Source organism: Leucopleurus acutus, assembly GCF_964270905.1.
Source record: "Leucopleurus acutus genome assembly, chromosome: 14".
NCBI lineage: Eukaryota > Metazoa > Chordata > Mammalia > Artiodactyla > Delphinidae > Leucopleurus > Leucopleurus acutus.
In genome coordinates, this window is record NC_139156.1 from 595,714 (window position 1) to 617,584 (window position 21,871).

The following is a 21,871-nucleotide window of genomic DNA, read 5'->3' on the forward strand; positions in this document are numbered from 1 at the left end:
GGCGAACACGCTGGTGCGAACGTGTGTGTACGTGATCGTGTTAATGCTTGTGCCGCCCATGTGTGCATGTGTGAGGGCGTGCACATGCCTGGGCGTGTGTGCAGGCTCGTCCACTTGTGTGCTTACCTTGAAACGCCCCGAAGGACTCGATGGCGAGCACCCTCCTCCCGGCAGCCGAGAGGCTCTGGCACAGGTGGCAGGAGGGCGTGAGCTGCATCTTCTCCTCGCACAGTGCGATGATGCTCTGTGACCGGAGCCAGCGCTCAGCCCCGCCCCAGCCCCCGTCGCCCCCTCGCCGCTCCGCTCGAGGCGCCGGGATCATGAAGCGGGGCGTCCTGAGCTACATGATCCCCGTGGGACAGAATCCGCTTCGTGAAACCAGCAGATCCTGTCCTGCCCGTGATGGTTATAATGCATGCCGTTCATCGCAAAAATGCAGAGTAAAGAAGTAAGGAGCCCGGGTGATGGGCGGGTGGGGGCCCGCGTGTGCGCACTGGCTGTGCGTGCGCGCTGGCTGGGGGCGCGTGGGGCGCAGGGCCGTGCCTGGGGGAAGCGGGGGCTGCCTTCGCGCCTACCTGCAGGTCGGGCCGGTCCCGGGGGTCCTCGGCCTGCATCTGGCCCAGCAGCGCTTCCAGCTCCCGGCTCAGCCTGGGCTGGGGCTCGGGCTCCGTCACGTAGTCGAGGGCTGCCTTCAGCGTGGCCCCCAGAGAGTAGATGTGGGCCTGCGGCAGCACCAGAGAACCCACTGGGCGTGGGGCAGGGCCTCGCATTCTCCCGGGCAGCACCTGTCCCCAGGCAGCCGCTGCTCCTCTGGGCCAGGAGCACCTGCGCTTTACAGGGCCGCCTCCCCTGCCCCCAGCGCGGCGATTCTCCTGGCCCCGGGCCACCCCCATGCTCCCGGGCCTGGGGTCTGTGCCGGCCCCGCGCCACCAGCCCCAGCCCACCTCCCCGGCACAGGCCCTCGCCTGGCACAGGCCCTGTCTTCAAAGGGCCAGCCTATTCTTTTTCAAGTGTATGCTTCAAAAACCGATTTGAGGAGGAGGAAAGGCAGGTTTCTTGCAGTTTGGAAGTCAGGGTTTTCCCCTGTGAGAGAGGGGCTCTTCACCCCATGCCTGCTGGGACAGGCTCACAGGGCAGGCCTCAGCCCTTGGGTCCTGGAGGGGCTGCCGAACTGCCGCGGCCAGGTGTCCTCCAACACCATCTGGCCTTCTCGCCTCATCCCAGGACCGTGCACGTGGGGCTTCATCATCCCCGCTTCACTCACAGGAAGCTGAGACCAGAGAGGTTCAGGAACCTGCCCGGGGCCGCACAGCTGGGCCAGGAGGAGCTGGTGGGGGCCCTGGGCCTTGTGACTCCAGAGAGGTGGGTCACACAGCTCAGGAGTAGAGGCCGGGCCCCCAGAGGCCGGCTCTCCCCACCTCCCTGCCCCGGTGCTCTCCCCACCCCAACCAGTGAGTCCCCCACCTCCAGCCCTGGGCCCACTCTGGTCCAGGGTCAACACCTAGCCAGGGCCAGCCTCAGCCTGGCTGAGCGGTGGGGTCCTGTCAGGGACGTCTTGCCCGGCCTCCTCACATGACCCTCAGACCCCACCTTCCTGGTCTCTGGGGAAGTCTGGGACCACCGGCTCCTGCTGTTGTTCTAGGGCTGTCTGGTTTCCACTGGCCGCCTGGCTGAGACGCGCCCTCCTGACCCACCTCCCTGCCAGCATCTGTCTCATGAGCTGGGCACGTGGGGGTCCGCCCCTCGCCACTCAGGGCAGTTCCTGTGTTTTGCTGTTGTGACCAGCGCTGCAGTGGCCGTCCTCACGTGGACGTCTCTGTGCATCCACAGTGTGTTCACGAGGCCTCAGGCCCCGCAAGTGGGGCTACAATCTGGGCTACATCCGTTCCATCTGCAGTTTTCGGAGCTGCTGAGGAGCTTCCCTTGTGAGTCACCGGCCCAGCCGTGTGCGTGTGTCTGTGCGTGTGTGTGTGGGTCAGACCCCCTCCCCCTTCCAGCTCGCGGCCTCTGCAGCTTCCCCAGGCTCAGTGTCTCGGGCTAACCTGCGTTTCTGTGACCGTGAATGAGACCAAGCATCTGTTCATCTCTATTTGTTGTTTAAAATTTTCCTCTTTATGCCCATTCGTGGACTTTGCTAATTTGTCCGCTGAGCTGTTGCCTGTTTTGAGTGCACTCCTGGCACACGAAGGAGCTGATCCCTGGTCTGTGTGTCACACGTATATTCTGTCACTTATGTTTCAACTTTTTCATGTGTCTTTTGACATTCAAAAATTCTAATGTTTAATTTGTGAAACTGGATAATTTTTTTATTGCCTTCTTAAGAGGAACTTCCCTAGCCCACGACAATGGAAACAGCTTACTTCTGCCTTTTCCAATACTTCTGTAATTTGAAAGCATCTAGCTCTAACCCCTGTGGGTTGTACCTGTGAGCTGGCACGCTGCAGGGATCTGGTTTGGGCTCCTTCCTGATGGAGAGCCACCTCCATCTCCCACACTGTTAAAGAAGAGCCCACCCTCTGTCCACCCTGAACCCTCGTCCTGCTGCCCTCAGCTCCCCGGGGCTCCAGGCTCTGGCTGGCCTCCCCTCCTCTTACTCTGTGTCTCTCCCTCTGTCCAGACTGTGCTACTGTGCTATTTCAATTATGGTAGCTTCAGAATGCATTTTCTTTCTTTCTTTCTTTCTTTCTTTTTGTTTTGCTGAGCCGTGTGGCTTGTGGGACCTTAGTTCCCCAACTTGGGATCGGAGTGAAAGCGCCAAGTCCTAACCACTGGACTGCCAGGGAATTCCCCAGAGTGCATTTTCATACCTGGTGGACAAATGGCCCTCCATTTCTTTCCCAAAAATGTTTGATTATTTTCACATTTGTCAGGTTTAAAATATATATATAGGTTCCCCCATTCCCATTAAAAAAAAAACCCAAAAGGTTAGAATTTTATTGTAGCAGCACTGACGTGGCAGAATTTGGGAAGGACCAACGTCGTACAAGATGAAATACTTGGATGTCAGCAAGATGGCTGTCCCTAGATTGTATCCCCCTCAACAACAATTTGGCATCCATCTGCGGACAAAATTTCCTTTGTGGGAGCTGTGGGATCCAGCAACATATGCCAAGGGACCTGGCAGGAGTCTTGCCCAGCTGTGTGTCAGGTGAGAGACAGACAAACCTCTGTCCTGGTTGTGGACCCTTCAGCTAGACTAACTAGGGAAAAAAAGAGAGGACTCAAATAAATAAAATCAGAAATGAGGGACGAGTCATTGCACCTGATACCACAGAAACACAAAGGATCGTAAGAGACCACTATTTATATGCCAACAACTTGGATAGCCCAGAAAAAAATAGATGAATTCCTAGAAACCTACAACCTACCAAAACTGAACCACGAAGAAATAGATAATCTGAACAAACTATTACTAGTAAGGAGATCGAATCAGTAATCAAAAACCTCCCAACAAAGAAAAGCCCAGGACTAGATGATTTCACTGGTGAATTCTACTAACATTTATTTAAAGAATTAATACCAATCCTTCCTAAATTCTTCCAAAAATTGAAGAAGAGGGAACACTCCCAAACTCATTTTATGAGGCCAGCATTACCCTGACATCAAAGCCAGATAAGAACAGTACAAGAAAACTATAGACCAATATCCCTGATGAATATAGATGTGAAAATCCTCAACAAAGTATTAGCAAACTAAATTCAAAAGTAATTAAAAGGATCATATACCATGGTCAAGGGGGATTTGTCCCTAAGATGAAAAATGGGTCAATATACACAAATCAGTAACTGTGAGTCACCATATTAATAGAGTAAAACATAAAAATCATATGATCATCTCAATAGAAGCAGAAAAAAGCATTTGGCAAAATTCAGCATCCTTTCATGGTAAAAACTCTCAATGAACTGGGTACAGAAGGGACGTACCTCAACATAACAAAGGCCACATACTACAAGCTCACAGCTAACATCATACTCAATGGTGAAAGGTTGAAATCTTTTCCTTTAAGATCAGAACAAAACAAGGATGCCCACTCTCATCATTCCTTTTCAACACACTGGAAGTTCTAGCCAGAGCAATTAGGCAAGAAAAATAAATAAGAGGCAACCAAACTAGAAGGGAAGAAATAAAATTGTCTCTATTTGCACATGATATGATCTTATATATAGAAAATCTTAGATGCCACCAAAAATCTTTTAGTAACAACAAATTCAGTAAAATTTCAGGATACAAAATCAGCGTGCATAAATCAGTTACATTTTTATACACTAACAATGAAATATCTAAAAAAGAAATAAAGAAAACAATCACACTCACAATAGCATCAAAAACAATAGAATACTTAGGAAAAACAATAAAATATTTAGGAATAAATATAACCAAGCAGGTGAAAGATCTGTATATTGCAAAGAATAAGACTTTGATGAAAGAAGTTGAAGACACAAATAACTGGAATGATATCCTGTGTTCATGGATCAGAAGAATTAATATTGTTAAAATGTCCATCCTACCCAAAGCCATCTACAGACTGAATGCAATTTCTATCAATATTCCTATGGCATTTTCATAGAAATAGAAAAAAAAAATCAAAAAGTTTGTATGGAACCACAAAAGGCTGCAAATAGCCAAAGCAATCCTGAGAAAGAGCAAAGCTGGAGGCATCACACTTCCGGGTGTGTGTATTACACAGCTCTAGTAATCAAACCAGTATGGTACTGGCATAAAAACCATCAAATGGAACAGAATTGAGAGCCCAGAAATAAAACCACGCCTATACAGTCAACTAGTATTTGACAAGGGAGCAAAGAACCCTTACTGCGAAAGGGCAGTCTCTACAATAAATGATATTGGGAAAACTGGACAGCCACATGCAAAAGAATGAAACTGGACCTGTATGTTACACCACACACAAAAACTAACTCATAATGGATTAAAGAATTAAACATAAGACCTGAAAACCATAGAAATCATAGAAGAAAACATAGGGGGAAAGCTCCCTGACATTGGTCTTGGCAACAATTTTTTTGGACATAACACCACAAGCACAAGCACCAAAAGAAACAACAAATAAATGGAACCACATCAAACTAAAAGCTTCTGCATAAGAAACAATTAGCAACGTGAAAAGGCAACCTATGGGAGAAAATATCTGCAAACCATTTACCTCATAGGGGGTTAATATCTGAAGTAGATAAAGAACTCACACAACTCAAGAGCAACAAAATAATCTGATTAAAAAATGGGCAGAGGGACTTCCCTGGTGGCACAGTGGTTAAGAATCCGCCTGCCAATGCAGGGGACACTCGTTTGAGCCCTGGTCCGGGAAGATCCCACATGCTGCAGAGCAACTAAGCCCGTGTACCACAACTACTGAGCCTGCGCTCTAGAGCCCGCGAGCCACAATGACTGAGCCCACGTGCCGCAGCTACTGAGCCCGTGCGCCTAGAGCCCGTGCTCTGCAACAAGAGAAGCCACCACAGCGAGAAGCCCACGCACTGCAACGAAGAGTAGCCCCCACTCGCCACAGCTAGAGAAAGCCCGTGCGCAGCAGCGAAGACCCAATGCAGCCAAAAATAAATAAATTTATTAAAAAAAAAATGGGCAGAGGGAGATTTCCCTGGTGGCCCAGTGGCTAAGACTCCATGCTCCTAATGGTCAGATCCTACGTGCTGCAACTAAGAGTTCGCATGCCACAACTAAAAGATCCTGCATGCTGCAACTAAAGATCCCGCATGCTGCAACTAAGACCCGGCACAGCCAAATAAATAAACAAGTTTTTAAAAAAAGATGCTATTTTTAAAAAATGGGCAGAGCAACTGAATAAACATTTTCCCAGGAAGACATACAAATAACTAACTGGTACATGAAAAGATGTTCAACGTCACTAATCATCAGGGAAATGCAAATCAAAATTAAAATGAGCTATCATCTCACACCTGTTAGAATGGCTGTTATCAAAAAGACAAGAGATAACAAGTGCTGGTGAGAATGTGGAGAAAAGGGAACCCTTGTGCACTGTTGGTGGGAATGTAAATCGGTGCAGTCACTGTGGAAAACAACATGGAGGTTCCTCAAAAAATAAAACTAGAACCTCCATGTGACCCAGCAACCCCACTTCTGTGCGTACGTCCAAAGGAAATGAAATCAGGCTCTCGAAGAGATACCTGCAGCCCCACGTTCACTGCAGCATTATCCACAAAAGCCAAGACATGGAAACAAGCTACATGTCTTTGGGTGAATGGATAAAGAAAATGTGGTCCATATACACAATGGAATATTATTCAGCTGCAAGAAACAAGGATGGTCGTTGAGGGCATTATGCTACGTGAAATAAGTCAGACAGAGAAAGACATACTGTATGATCTCACTTACACGCAGAATCTAAAAAACTGAACTCATAGAAACAGAGAGTAGAATGGAGGTTGCCAGGGGCCTGTGGGCGGCGGGGAATGAGAAGACACTGGTCAAAGGGCACAAACTTCCAGTTATAAGACGAACAGGCTCTTGGCATCTAATGCACAGCATGGCGGCTCCAGTCGGCAATACTGTACTGTATACTTCAGGGTTCCTGAGAGAGCAGACCTTTAATGTTCTCACCACCAAAAAGAACGGTAATTAGCGGTGGAGGTGTTAGGTGTTAACTAACCCTACGGGGAAATAGTTTTGAAATATGTTAAGTATATCAAATCATTAGGCTGTAGGCCCTGAACTCACACAACATTAAATGTCAGTTTTGTTGCGGTAAAGCTGGAAAAAATACTTAGTGTAGGGACAGGGTCCATCTCCTCATTTTCTCGTGCCTTGTTTTTCCATCTTTTGAAAAGTGGTTTGCTGTGCACTTTCAACCCTTCCTGCCATGTTCACTCCCGGGCTTTCTGTGGTCGTGGCTGTTATACGTGGGACATTTTCCATTTCCTCTCGAACTGGTAACTACCAACACAAAGGAAAGCTACGTACTTTGGGGGATGTATCTTGCCTTCCGCTGACCTCTGCAGTCTTTTATTCTATCATTTTCCACTGAAGCCCCTGACCTCTCAGGCCCACAATCTCGTCACCTACAGACAACGCCAGCCTGCTCAGGAGGGTGTCCGGCTACCTGCTCGGGGCCCTGTGAACGCGGCTGGTGCCCACCCTGGTGGCCCGGAGTCTGTCCGCTCTCCCTGTGCACGAGGCCGGGCCCCTGGGCCGCCGCCAGCCTCTCACGGGAGACACTGGCACCCCCGCCCTGGTCCCCAGGCGGATGGCAGCCCACTCCCCACCTCACACGCTGACCTCGCCCTCCGCACCCAGGGCCTCCATCTGGGTCCCCACGGAGCCAGCACCCAGGGCTTCCTGAAGGGGCCAAAAGTAGGTCAAGCTAGGGGCTTCCCTGGTGGCGCAGTGGTTGAGGGTCCGCCTGCCGATGCTAGGGGACGCGGGTTCACGCCCCGGTCCGGGAGGGTCCCGCGTGCCGTGGAGTGGCTGGGCCCATGGGCCATGGCTGCTGGGCCTGCGCGTCCGGAGCCTCTGCTCCGCAGCGGGAGAGGCCACAACAGTGAGAGGCCCGTATACCGGTTAAAAAAAAAAAAAAAAAAAAAAAAAAAAGTAGGTCAAGCTGCTGCACAGACTCAGGCAGACGCCTTGGTTCGGGAGCCCTGCTGGGTGCTGCGGGTGGAAGGAAAGGCAGACCCTACTAGCCCAGGCTAGGCCGCAGCAGTGAGGTCCCCAGCAAGCCACAGCACTGAGGGTGAGACGTGGCTCTGCCCAGGGTACCTGCTTCTGCCGTCCACGCCCTGTCGTCCCTCCAGGAACACTGGTGCCCGTCTACCCTCCCACACGTGCATCCATCCATCCATCTGTCCATCCCCTCTCCATTTGCCACCCACATTTACTTTTCCGCCCTCCCTCCCTTCCTTCCTACTTTTCTTTGTATCCGTATCTATATCTTTCTGTCTCTGTCCACCTTCATCTATCCATCCATCTCTTTTAGTTTGAAAATAACTCAGCAAACAAACTTCTCATTGGCTGTCAGATGACACTGTCCACTACACACTGGCCAACACCAGCGTCTTTGGCCCTCGAGGTCTTTCCACCTTTAATTCCTGTCTTGGAAGCCCCCCTAGTGGTGATCCTGTGAACCCTACTCGCATCAAGTCTGTCCCCCTGAGGACCACGGCCCATGAGGCAGGATCCCACCTGCTCTGCTGCCATCTGAACACTGAGCGGGGACCCCAGAATCATGGGCGGTGCCAACACCGGGATCGGGGCACGGCGCCCATGCTGACACAGGTGTGAGGCGAGAAGGACCTGCTTGCCCCATGGGAGGAGCAACAGGGAAAGCCACCAGCCACCCGCTAGGGATTACGGCGACTCCGAGAAGAGAACTTGTCACGATAGGAAGATTCCGGGGACAGGAAGCATAAAAAGCATTAAAAAGGAAGGGGGCGCCCCCTTCCCTCCTGCTAAGGACAGTCTCTCCCTGCCCCCTGAGCGTGGTCCCATCACTCCTCCCTCCCTGTCGTGGGCCTGCCTGTCCTACACCCTGCAGCAGGTGGGGTCCCTGCCCCGGGAAAGGCCCTCCACCCAGGGAGCTCTGTCACTTGGAGCGTGGATGGCGGCTCCCTTCCGTTGCTGGACTCGCTTCCTCTGCAAAGGGAGGGGTACAGTGCCGTCTACACCTCAGAGTAAGGAGCAGACAACTCGGCAAAAGAGGAACGGCGACAAAGCGACAGAGGGCCCGAATGGCCCAACGCGCGGGGAGGGGCCTGCGGCTCTGCCTTTCACCTGAACCCTTAGAGGCCATTGCAGGGTTCTTCACTGGCCTGATTTCAATACTGCTGTGTCTCGAGGATCAGGGAGGCCAAGGAAGGGACTGGGGAGGGCAGTCAGTGGAGCAGCGAGAACACACACCGCATTGGTCAGTAAACTGTGCCGCGGAACAATTACAATAGCAACGTTAAAGATCACTGATCACAGACAACCATAACAAATCTAATAATAATAATTATAAAGCTTGAAATATCGTGAAAATTCCCCAAATGTGACCGAGATACGAAGTGAACAAATGCAGCTGGGAAAACAGCACCGACAGACGTGCTCAAGGCAGGGCGGCCACAAACCTTCAGTTTGTAAAAAATGCAGTATCTGCAAAACACAATAAAGTGAAGTGCAATAAAGTGAGGTCTGCCTGTATCACAATAAAAAATAAGAAAAACCCAACCCATTCTTTCAGAAGAAATCCCAATGGAAATAAAGAAACACGTAGAGGGACTTCCCTGGTGGTCCAGTGGTTAAGACTTCGCCTTCCAACACAGCGGGTGTGGGTTTGATCCCTGGTTGGGAGCTAGGATCCCAAATGCCTCGCAGCGAAAAAACCAAAACATAAAACAGAAGCAATATTGTAACAAATTCAATAAAGACTTTAAAAATGGTCCACATCAAAAAGTCTTTTTTTAACAAAATAAAGAAACACCCAGGAGTGAATGATACCGCACCTGCCGTGTGGCAAAACTCGTGTTTGGAGGGAAATTCTTAGCTTTAGGTGTTGACCCTAATATTAGGAAAGAAGAAAAGCTCAGACTGATGAGCTGTGTGTCCAACTCAAGTTAGGAAAACTCACTAAACTCGAAACAAGTACAAGAAGAAAGAGACTGGAACATAAGAGCAGAATTGATGGAGAAGAAGAAACCAAGACAGGACAGGAGACCTCACACCATACAAGGTGGGCTCTTTGAAAAGCTGTTGGAAGAAACTTTCACGTATGGAGGTTTGGGGAAGTTGCTTTGGCTCATATGTGATTTGGCTTGAACTTTGTGCTGGTCAGAGCAGCCCGTCTTTTTTTTGTTTTTTTTTTTTTAAGATACATGTCCCTGTGCTCCAGGAGGGCAAAGGGAATAGCAGTCATTTAATAATATTAATAACAATAATTACAATCATTATTGACATTCACTCAGCACTCACTACACGAAGGGCTGCTAAGGAGATCAGGGCTACAGGACATCAGAGAGGGGAGAAATCCCACGGGACCCACTGGTTGGGAAGGCTTCTGGAAGGCGGCGGACTTGACTGGTGCAGAGAGGAGGCCCGGCAAGTCCTTCCGGGGGCAAATCATTGTGTCCTCGCTGCTGCTGCGTTAGCTGCGCTCACGTGCCGCCTGTCTTTCTAAAAAGTTTATTTTATTGAAGTACAGTTGATTTATATTGTTGTGTTAATTTCTGCTGTACAGCAAAGAGACTCAGTTATACATATATATATATTCTTTTTCGCATTCTTGTCATTATGGTTTATCACAGGATATTGAATATAGTTCCCTGTGCTCTACAGTAGGACCTTGTTGTTTATCCATCCTGTATATAATAGTTTGCACCTGCTAATCCCAAACCCAATCCACCCCTCCCTTACCCGCCTCCCCCCTGGCAACCACAAGTCTGTTTTCTATGTCTGTGTGTCTGTCTCTGTTTTGTAAAGTTCATTTGTGTCATATTTTAGATTTCACATATAAGTGATATCATATAGTATTTGTCTTTCTCTTTCTGATGCACTTCATTTAGCATGATAATCTCCAGGTCCATCCATGTTGCTGCAAAGGACATTATTTTATTCTTTTTTATGGCTGAGTAGTATTCCATTGTGTGTGTGTGTGTGTGTGTGTGTGTGTGTGTGTGTGACATATATACATATATCACATATGCATATATAGCACATCTTCTTTATCCATTCATCTAGAGAGCCTGTCTGAAGGCCTGCTGAACACACATTGTACCACTGCTTTAACGTGAAAGAAAAGGATATATTTAAAAATCAAAGTGGAGTGAATGTGGTTCAGCCATCCAGGATGGAGCCGCGTGGCTGCTGTGGGTGTGGTTTCAGACACATTCCTGCGTCCCTGAGAACCTGAATTCGGGACCCTATCAGACTCAATGACACCACCGGCCGCTCTCAAAACAGCCTCTGCCGGCAGCTGCCCCCCACAACCTTAGGTCTCAAGTCTCTCCTTGTAACTATGCCACCATTTCAGACCCCAGCCAATCGCGCTGAACCAGCGCCCTTACTTCTTGCAGCTCCAGTCCTAACTCCTGACAAACAACTTCGGGAATCTTGTGGATTTTGCCTTTACAAGCCTTCCCCATTTTGCAGCCTGCGGAACATGTTCAAGTACCTCTTGAACCTGTGTCTCTCAGGCTGTAGTCCTCAGTTTGGCTCACATAACACTCTTTCCTTTCCTATTATGAATTGTTATTGATTATTTCTGTTGACAAAACTAAGAAAATATATAACCCCACCCCCTCGGCAAGGCTGGCAAGAGAAAGTACAAATAAATTATCCAAGGAGTGGAACAGGGCACCTACGATGACGCAGTGATTCAGAAAGGACCTCACCTGCAACTTTAAAAACACAGGTAACAATGGGTAAATTTTTAGAAACATATGGTTTACCAAGAAGCTGACTCAATAAGAAATACAAAACAGATAAATCCTATAATTATTAAAAATAGAGCAGCAATTAAACATCTTTGCTCCAAGGAAACAGACGGCTTCATAAGTAAGTTTGACCAGACTCTGAAGGAACAGACCATCCCATTCTTACATAAACTATTACACGGCAAAGGAAGCGGGGGCATTTACATACAGCCAGGATAGTCCTGAGGGCTCACACGAGTCAAAAACATCAACAGAGGGCTTCCCTGGTGGCGCAGTGGTTGAGAGTCCGCCTGCCGATGCAGGGGACGTGGGTTCGTGCCCCGGTCCGGGAAGATCCCACGTGCCACAGAGCGGCTGGGCCCGTGAGCCATGGCCGCTAAGCCTGCGTGTCCAGAGCCTGTGCTCCGCAACGGGAGAGGCCACAACAGTGAGAGGCCCGCGAACCACAAAACAAACAAACAAACAGAAAACATCAACAGAATGGAAAACTACCAGTCCACTCGAGAAAAATACATAGAGACCCAAAGCAGGCATTAGTCAATCAAATGCAACGGTGTAAAGAAAAAATAGGACACAGCCAGCTTAGGTTTCTCTAAGTAGGAAAGGTTGATTTAATGCTAGAAAATAAAAAGGAGATATTAACATCTTAATGATCATTTCAAAGTATGCAGAAGCATTTCCTGATAGAACTCCATCCCTCTGGCACAGTGGGGACTTCAGGGGGCCGCTGCAAACGTCATCCAGGGTGGGGAGGTGGGAAGAGCTCTCTTAGGATTGTGGAGAAATCACTGACCCTGTCACAGCGCTGCTCCAGGCCCACTCAGGACACTTGGAAGGGGAACCTGGCAGCAAGCCCTTGGACAGTGGTATCAACACTGCCTGCCACCTTCTGCTGGTGATTTGATCAGTTAAATAGAGAAACTAAAACACTCTGTAAGTTAGCAGAAATAATAAAAGAATTTACCAAGATGGCTGATGTAAGATTAAGATGGTAAAGCGAACTGCATTTCTGTAGACTTGCCCCAAAAAGCAAAAAAATGTGATTAGAAAGATGACCACCCATTTAGAATAGAGTCAGAAAATATCTCATTCCTGAGAATAAACTAGTAAAGGATATCCAAGTAAAACTTACAATAAAGGTTTTAAAATGTTACTGAGACAGTAAATGAGAGCTAAATAAATGGAGAGATATAACATGTATAACATACCACAGGCGTATGAATTCTCCCCAAACTCATCTATACATTCAGAGCCGTTCTAGTCAAAATGCCAACAGAGCTTTTCCTGGAACTTGATACTAATTCTCAAATTGATGTGGAAGAATAAAGAGTTAAGCATAGTCGGAACGCTTCTGAAAAGAACAGGGACCGGGCACGTTCGCTGTGAGATGCTGGGCTCGCGGCGGAGCTACAGTCAATAAACGCAGCTTTAGTGCAGTGGTGGGCAGACCGCCATGGACTAGGGCAGAGGCCCGGGAAGCAGACCCAGTTTTGTCTGAAACTGGGGTGTATATGGCTTAGGTGACGTGTACCAGGGCCAGGCAACTAACAGCTGGGAGCACCGGTTACATCCACGTAAAAAAATGAGCCTGGATCCCTGCCTCACATGCAACGGTTACATCCACGTAAAAACAATGAACCTGGATCCCTGCCTCACATGCAACGGTTACATCCACATAAAAACAAGGAACCTGGATCCCTGCCTCACATGCAACGGTTACATCCACATAAAAACAAGGAACCTGGATCCCTGCCTCACACACATTACAAATCCACCTCGGCACTGCCTGCAGGTCCAGTGGTTAAGACTCCACGCTCCCAATGCCGGGGGCCCGGGTTTGATTCGATCCCTGCTTAGGGAACTAGATCCCATATGCTGCAACTAAAGATCCTGCAGCTAACAGACCTGCCGCAACTAAAGACCTGGCGCAGCCAATAAATAAATAAATATAAAAAAAATCAGCCTCAGGAGGATTAAATGTGAAGAACAAAACTTTAAAACTCTTGGTAGAAAATGCCAGTAAATATCTGTTGGATCTTGTGGCTGGCAAGGTTTCTTAAGGCACAAAAAAACACAGTGAAAGAAAACACCAATAATTGGACTGTATTAGAAATGAGAAACATTTTTTTCCATCAGAGGAGGCCTTCAGGCAGCTTTTCTCAAAGCGGGGTTCCAGAGGCCAAACAATTTCCCAGCAACAGGCCGTGGAGGCTGCCAGGGCCACGGGCCTGTGCTGTCAGAGCAGACTGGACGCAGACGCGGCCGTGAGAACCCAGGCCTCTGCTGAGCCGGGCATTCAAGAGATTTACAAACATGTAAAGTGATGCCACTCTCCTCACTGTTTTTTTTGGAGGGGAATACTGTCATTTCTCACGAAAGTGTGTTATATGTGCTACCATGCAATGGGTTTACGGGTGTCACTGAATTAATTAATAGGTAGACTTTTTATGCATTTCTCCGTTTTAACCTGTAATACAGTGAGTACTGGCAGATATAACTCACAGAAACAAAGCTCTTTGGGCACTCAGTGATTTTTAGGAGTGTAAAGGGTTCCAAGAACTGAAAAGTTTGAGAACCGCTGCCTTCAAGGAAGTGAGACACACGGTGGACATGGCATTTGCAGTCCTGACAAAACGGACGAAAATACAGGGAGAAAAGCTGAGCAACTGGATGGAAATGGGCTCTCCCACAGAGGGGGTCCCCACCCCACCACCTGCAAGCCCACTGTCCTGACCGACAGGAACGCAACCCCTGGCAATCCCAGTGGAACCGATCCCGCAGGAGGGGGTGTGAGGGGTCTCTGGGCGGTGGTGGGAGCGCACCTCAGGCAGCCCCGCGGGAAAGAGTTGCCCTGCTCTGCAAGCGACCCTGCCAGCCCGCTGGGAGCTCTCACTGGACACACAGAGGCCACGGGGAGCAGCGCTGACCCCACCAGGCCTCCCCCCACGAAGGTCATGACACCCGGTGCGGAAGAGTCTAGGGAAATCACATAAAAGGAAGTTCCAGAAGCTAAGACGCAGCAGGAGACTCTTTTTAGAAAGTGAAGGCACGAGCGGGCCCCCTCCCTTCTCTAGGTCCCCTGCCCACCTCGCTGCACTGGGGGTGCCCAGGGGCCCCGGTGACCTTGGCCTTGTCCTAGGCGTGGCTGCCTCTCACTCTCGTGGGTGATTCTCTGGGGCCGTGAGCTGCCCCTGCCAATCCCTCAGAGGAGCTGTGACCCCCGTCAGTCACCACCGGTAATTTCTGGCGCTTTTAGCATCTTAAATATAGTAAATTCGCACTCAGACAACATGCTACGCGCTGTAGTGAGAAGCGTGTGGCCGGACGCGGGCTATCGCTGCGGCCAAGTCGCTGGGGACCTGAGGGGACAGAGGTGGGCGTGCCGACCGCAGGCGCTCACTGCCGCCAGGTGACGGTAGGAGGCGGGCCGGGCACTGGCCCACCTGCTGCCACTTACCTCAAAGGTGTTCCCAGTCACATCGAACTCCGGGGGGACAAAGGCTCCCTCGGGGTCGTCTGGGAAGGGAAGAGAAGGCGCCGGGTCACACGGCGACCCTCCGTTCCCACTACTCCCCACCCGGGTCACTGGGTAAGACAGGCCTCCAGGTTCTCCCGGGATGGGGAGCTGCGAGAACCAGCGCGTCCCGAGCCTCACAACGGTGGGGAGGGGCGGAGGTACCAGCAGGTTACCATGGAAACCCGGCTCCCGGACCATCGGCCCAGGGAGGTCCCGCGTCCGCTGGACTCTCCGCTCACGTTCCCCTGCGGGCGCCCGCCCAGGCCTTACCGCTGAGCTGCTCCATGAAGCACACGTTCCCGCTGGTGTTGAAGGCCAGGGTGTCGGGCGTGATGCACAGGGTCTGGAAGATGGCCGAGTGCGCGACGCTCCTCATGGACAGGCTGCACTCCAGGCACACGGCCCAGGCCTCCCGCTCGCTGAGACCGCTCTCCCGCAGGGAGAGGATGTCGGCCAGGGACACATTCTCCTGCAAGACAGGCCTGGGCTGAGCTGCGGGCGCCGGCAGAGGGGCCGCGGGGGCCTGAGGACAGGCCCCCGCAGCCCCCAACGTCCAGACAGCTCCCGGGAAGCAGACGCCACGCCGCAACGTTTCATTCTATGTCGGGAACGAGGTTTTCGGCAACGTCTTAAAAAACCCCACCAGACGACATCCCACGGTTCCTGGACGTCAGGAGCCGCAGAGCACGTGCTGCACCATCAGCTGCTGCTGGAGCAGGTGTTTGCCCAGCCTGCCCTTCGTCCCAGACTGTGCGGCCCCCCGCCGTTGGCCCAGCCCCACGGGCTCAGCACACAGACCTCGGTGGGCACGCAGGGAGCCTCACCTTTCCAGCTTGCGAGCAGGTGAGGGAAGATGGAGCTGTTGCCACAAAGGCACAGCCGTGCGCGGGGAGCCGCCAGCCCATGAACGTGACGTGAGCCTACGACAGTCACGGGACACGTGAGAACATGCTCATGACACCACGGCTGCAGAGCCACCTGGACAACGGCTCCGGGCGGTGCACGTGGAGGACACAGTCGCGTGGCTCCTGCACAGCTAGACTCCGAGGCCGCCCACACAGCGGGCTCCACCTCCTGGTCTGACTCAGCTGTGGTTGTGCCACCCACACTCACTCACACACACGTGTGTGCACAGAGCGTGCTAACACAATCTGTCAGGTGTGTGTGCACAGACGGACCCACGCCAGCATGCACACAGCTCTCACACATTGACTTACTAACTTTGATGCACAGGCGTGCAAAGCCCACACATCCACACACGTGCCCACATGTATCCACGCAAGTCACACATGCACAAACACACTCATCAGGCTCACACATCAGACACCCTGTGCCTCACAGCCCTTTTCTGGGCCATTGTTTGACACCCTGGTTAGCTCCGTGTACTTGCGTTTTCACACACCACCAGCCTAAGGAGGGGAGGGGACTGAGGAGCCAGGCTGGGAGCCGGGGCCTGGGCGAGCAGGCCGGAGGGTCAGGAAAGGTCCTGGACACCTGACTCGGAGGGCAGGGCGGAGACTCAGGGAGAGGTGTGGGTGGAGGGTCGGGGTGAGTTGGGGGTGGAGGTCGGGGTGAGATGGGGGTGGAGGTCGGGGTGAGTTGGGGGAGGGTCGGGGTGAGATGGGGGTGGAGGTTGGGGTGAGTTGGGGGTGCTACAGAAGAGAGGTGCCCCTGCTTCCTCCCCCCCACCTAGCTCTCCCTCCAGCCTCCTTGCTCCATCCTTCCAGCACACAGGATGTTCTCACGTGTAGCCAAGCTGCCGGGTCCTAAAAGGAGCCTACCATCTCCTGCCCTTGAAATTCTCCCACCTGTACTGCACGGGGGCTTTGACCACAGCAAAGGAGATGAAGGGTTTAAACCCAGAAAGCAAGCAGCAGTGTGAGGAGCCGCTGTGTGTGTGTCTGGCCAAGCAGCGTGTGGTATGCGGGGCGGCGGGGTGGGGGGGGCTACAGGAGGGGGATGCGGCAGGTCCTGCCGTGTGACTAGGCTCATCCCACGTCTGTTCCTTCTCAGTTCAGGGAGGGGCTCAATGACATCCTCCTGGGCCCTCCCAACTCTTTCTCTTGGGGGGTGGTGGTTAAGATGGATGAGGAAAAGGCAGCTCTGAGAGCAGAGAGCCCCTTGCTGGGCTCCCGTATTGTACTGACCGTGGGAGGAGGGTGGACGGGGCATAGCAGAAAGCAGGGCACACGATTAGACTGGGGCGGCAGAGAGACTCGTGAACCAGAAATCTCAGCTTCCAAATCTCCCGGCTGGGTTCCCCGGGTTCGCTCCACCTGGGGGCCTCTCTGCCCCACCCAGGACCCCTCACGACTCAGGAGAGCCCGAGGCTCCCGGGGATGCCCGCGAGGCCTGGCTAGAGAGACACCTGGGCACCGTGTGCACACACGCACACACATGCACACGTACACACAGACGCCTGCACAGCGAACAGCCTGAGGACCCCGTGGGCTTGGTTATTTAGGAGGGTGAGTGAGCCAGTCCCCCTACAGCGGCCTCGCTGACTCCACTGGCTGTTGGCACGCAGCTGTGACAGATGTGCTGCCAGGAGATGGGAGCCCAGGGCAGAACCACGGCTTCCTGCTCAGGCCCAGGCCTCTGCTGCCCCTGCCCAGTGGAAAGATGCCCTGGTGAGGTGGAAGCTCCTCGGGGAAGCTGGAGACCTGCACCCATTCATGGGGAGCACCCGCTGGGGAGAGCTCCTACTGGGGGGAGCTCCTGCTGGGGGATTCTCTGTGTGACTCTATGGGGTAACTTCCATGGGTCCTGAGTCACTGCTTCCGTGTGGCTAACGCCTCCATTCACTGGTCTTAGCTCCTCTGAAACCCCACTGTTACAACGGGAAGGTGGGATTCAGCTGAAGCAAGTTCCAGGACAGCACCGAGGGACGCTGCAGGCCCCCAACACACCCAGGGCAGGTCTTGCCACATGATGACGGATCCCGGACACTGTGCCTACGGTCACCTCCCTCTGGGACCTGCAGCCCGCCCCCCGGTCCATCCTGCTCTGGCCCAGGCAGGAAGAATGACCCTTCCTTGCCTGAATCCACGGCCCAAGTAGGGCAGGCGGGGGTGCTGGGCCGCCTTGGCTAATGGGCCAAAGACAAGGAGAGGGAGAGACCGGGAAGCAGGTGTTGGCCATTTAGGCCCCCTCAGTCCACCACCTGCCCCAAAATTCCAGCCCTGATAGATGGGAGCCTGTGCTCTTCCCAGAGGGGCAGCTCATTACCCCATGGGCCCTGAGCCTCACTCCAGGAGGCCCCCGATCCACACTCAAGGGGACGGTGCCTGGAGGCTAGCAGGGGCTTCACGGGCCGAGACAGACGTTTTTGTGTGTGTGTGTGTGTGTCTGTGTGTGCGCGCGCGGGGTGACGTGCTACACACAGAAAAGCCAGCGAGGCTCCTGCAGACGCCTGTGCTCCAGCCTCGCCCCCGGGCACCCACCGGGGCTGCGGCAGGCTTTGGGAGACTTCCCTCCTGCCACTGCCCACGTGGCCTGAGCTGGTCATTGCCGGCCAGCTCCATCTCCTGGGTATAGAGCCAGCCTTCCGGGCAGACCCAGAAAGCCTACTGGAGCTCACACCTCACCCCTCACTACTGCCCAGCAAGGCGCTGCCTGGGTGGGCTCTGGGGGGAGATCTGAGGGGGAGACCACCCAGGGCAGGAAAGAGGGCCCCCCTTGCAATTGTGTGGGCACAGACTCAACCCCCATCCTGGCTGGGAGGGGGGCTTGGGAGGCAAGAGGACGCGACTTCCCAAAGCAGTCCCTGTCGCCAGTCTGGGTCCTACAGGGCAGTGCTGGCTTCCTGCCACGGGCCGCTGTCCAGTGACGGCAACACGCCAGCCGTGCGGGAGCTCCTGCCCTGCAGACACAGACTGCGAGCCAGGGCCACGTGGGGCCGCAGGACCCATGGGTCATTCTGCATTTCAAATGCTCCCCACCTGCTTTCAGATCCCCTGGCCCAGCCCAGCTCCCGGCCCACAGATGCTGGGGAGATGCCCCGCTGGACTCCTCACCCCTTGGGGGAGTCTGGGGCCTGGCAGATGCCATGCCCCCCGAAGGCCCCTGCAGGCCAGTGGCACCGCCTGCCTCCCGATGCCCTGGGGTCTGCCGGATCCGCACCCCGGCCTTAGCTTGTACCGATGCAGTGGTGCTGCCTGCAGGTGGCCAGGGACCGGCAGGCAGTGACCTCCAGGACCTTGCTGGGCGGTGCCGGCCCCCTCAGCACGCCCCCCGGGTGGTCTCTGGCCCTGAGTTCTCGTGCTCATGCGTCGCCCATGGGTCATGTGTCTCTGGGGCAGGTGCCCAGACTGAAGTTGCTGGGACACAAGTGCAGGCATCCCCACCCACTATCAGATGCCAAACTGTTTTCCAAAGAGGCTGGTCCACTCCATCCCCCCTACACCCTGGCAGAGGGGCAGGGCCACTACCCATTCCCCACCAACTCGGGCCACCGTCCAGCTTTCTGGTTCTCGCCAACCTGGCACTTGTGGGAAGGTTTTCGCAGCGGGTGTATTTTGTGTTGCCTGATAACAATGAAGTCAAACATTTTCTCATATGTCCACCAGCAATTTGGATTTTCTCTGGGGTTACAACAGGGCATGGACGTTCCAGGGGCTCCTGCGGGGTGGGGTCCACAGGGTTCTATTTCCTGAGCTCACTGTGGTCAGTTGATATAATTAGCTGTATAACCAGCAAATGCCTGTGTCTCATGTGGCTTGTACCGTCCTGGGTCTGGCACCCACCATCCCTCCCTGGAAGCTGCCCGCTGTCCTTGGCCACGGTTCCCTCCGGGGGCTCCGCCGCATGGCCCTCCTTCCTCTCACGCAGGATGGCTTTTCGGATACAACCTGACTATACAACGCTGTGCCAGGTGGTCACATGTCCCTGGCGGGGATTTAAAACCTTCAACACCAACCACACCCAACGTGTTTCACGAGAACACACCCAAAGGCAATGCCTCTCTCACCGGGGAGGGTGCGAGAAGCTTGAGGAGCCCCGAGCTTCACGGCTGGATGCCACTACAAACGTGGCGTCCCACTTCACCTGGAGGTGACGGCCACAGGATGACGGGGACCCCGGCCCCATGCACTGTGCACGGCTGGGGACACTGTTACCAGGAGAAGGCCTGAGGGCACGGCCGCAGGACAGACGGTGGGCTCGGGATTGAGGCTTTGGGTCCAAGTCCCGGCTCTGCCTGTCCTGTTTATTTGGCATCAGTCACCGGCTCGGTGTGCCAGGCACGGAGGAGGCCCTGGAAGTGTGGGGCAGCCAGTGCAGAATGCTGCTCAGGACTTGGGCTCCTGACTGAAGGCCACTTTTGCCCTCTGTGAGCCCCACGTGGAGAACCACGTATTCTGCGTCTGCCTTGGAGAGTGATTTGGGGGGACGTGAGTCTCCCAACAGACACTTTAGAAATGCGTCCTTCCGGGGGGAGCGTTTGAAGGCTGACGGCTGGGAGCACCCTTTCTTGCTCCATCAAAGCCACGGAGATATCCACAGGGTTCTTTATTGCCTTGCCTTTCCTCTCCGCAGCCTTCTCTCACGCTGAATCCAGGCCACGGGGTGGGGGGGGATGTTGAGGCAGCACCCCCCACCCCCACCCCGGGGCACCGCCTCGGCAGCCTCCTCAACAGACTCTGCCACCAGAAGGACTGCTTCTAGGGCATGAGCCCCTCTGTCCTCAGAACCAGCTCTGCTGGGGCAGTGGGCAGGGGCCGGCTGAGGGCGAGGGACCTGGAGACCCCCTCTAGCCCAGGGGGGGCTGGCCGGGTCTGCCTCGCTGGTGGGCCTGGCCAGATGGGCACGTGGAGGGTCTTGTCATTTAGAGAGCAACACTGCAACAGCGCCAGCAGACCCCACGGATGGGCGCCTGTACCTGCTAGGGGCTGGGAGGCCCCTGCATCTGCACAGACCCCCACCCTTGGGAGACTAGAGGGTCTTCTTGGAGCAGCTGTGTCCTCTGGGGGCCACCTCTCGTGTGGCGGGGACTGGCTTGTTCAAGGGCCACGGAGTTTATTCATTTGACCCCAACCCACGGTCTGTGGGGCACTACGGGGAAGCCAGAGCTACAGGGGCAAACCCAGGCGGGTGCGGAGGCGTCTCTGACAGAGCCGCGGGCAGAGTGGCCCAGTTAATGGCCAGAAGCCCCATGTGACAGAGACCCTGGCCCCTCTGCACCCTGGCTGGGGGCTCAGGACTTGGGCTCCTGACTGAAGGCCACTTCTGTCCTCTATGAGCAGGAATCAGCCCTCAGTCATGGAGGCCTCCCCCGCCCCCAGCTCCTGAGCAGTCTGGCCTGACTGGGCTCTGCTGCCGGCGCCTTCCGCTGACCTCCTAGGGTCTCCGCAAGGAGGAATACAGTGCTCGGGCCCTGCCGCTAAGCGCCCCCCACGCTCATCCCCCCAACATCTGTAATCCGGAGCCCACCCCCGCAGGGCGCCAACTTCTTCAGCGACAGCCCACCCGCTGCTGTCCCAGGTGGCATCCCCCGGTCCTGTCCCCGCTGGGGGAAAACGCTGAAGGCTGGTGCCGCTGGTGAGAAGGGCTTTGGTATCCCCCTGCTGCCAGGACCTGGCCCGGGGGCAGGGGGCCTGGGGACTCTCCGCGAACCCCTCCGTGCGGAACGGTGGGGGTCCCAGCGCGGGTCGGGGGCTCACCTCGTCCTCCGGCAGAGTGGGGAGCGGCTCGAAGTCGTAGAAGTCTAAGTCTTTGCCGTCCTCCTCGTAAAAATCCGCCGCAGCAGGGTCCATGGCCTGCATCCTCCGTGCGCCGCCGGCGGCGCCACACGCTCAGTCACTGCCTGAGCCGCCGCGCGCCGGCCGGAGGCGCACCCGCCGCCCGAGATCTACGCGAGGCCGGCGCCCCCCGCCTGGCCTCGCCCCTCCAGCGGCCTTGGCGCCCCGGCTCCGGCTCCGCGCACAGGCTCTGGCTCTGCGAGCCGGGAAGGCTACGCGCG

The 21,871-nt window shown here is 54.1% G+C and overlaps 1 protein-coding gene across 2 annotated transcripts in view; it reads right to left on the reverse strand.

Moving 5' to 3' along the window:
- KNDC1 (kinase non-catalytic C-lobe domain containing 1) overlaps positions 1–21,674 on the reverse strand; it is a gene marked incomplete at both ends in the record, with an annotated part of 57,056 nt that extends 35,382 nt beyond the window's left edge. For both annotated transcript variants that reach the window (XM_082854038.1, XM_082854037.1), the window contains 5 exons: positions 127–244; positions 576–722; positions 14,854–14,912; positions 15,184–15,382; positions 21,573–21,674. In XM_082854038.1, the coding sequence (XP_082710164.1) occupies positions 127–244; positions 576–722; positions 14,854–14,912; positions 15,184–15,382; positions 21,573–21,674 (625 nt within the window). The remainder of the gene's footprint in view (positions 1–126; positions 245–575; positions 723–14,853; positions 14,913–15,183; positions 15,383–21,572) is intronic.
- Between the last annotated feature and the right edge of the window lie 197 nt (positions 21,675–21,871).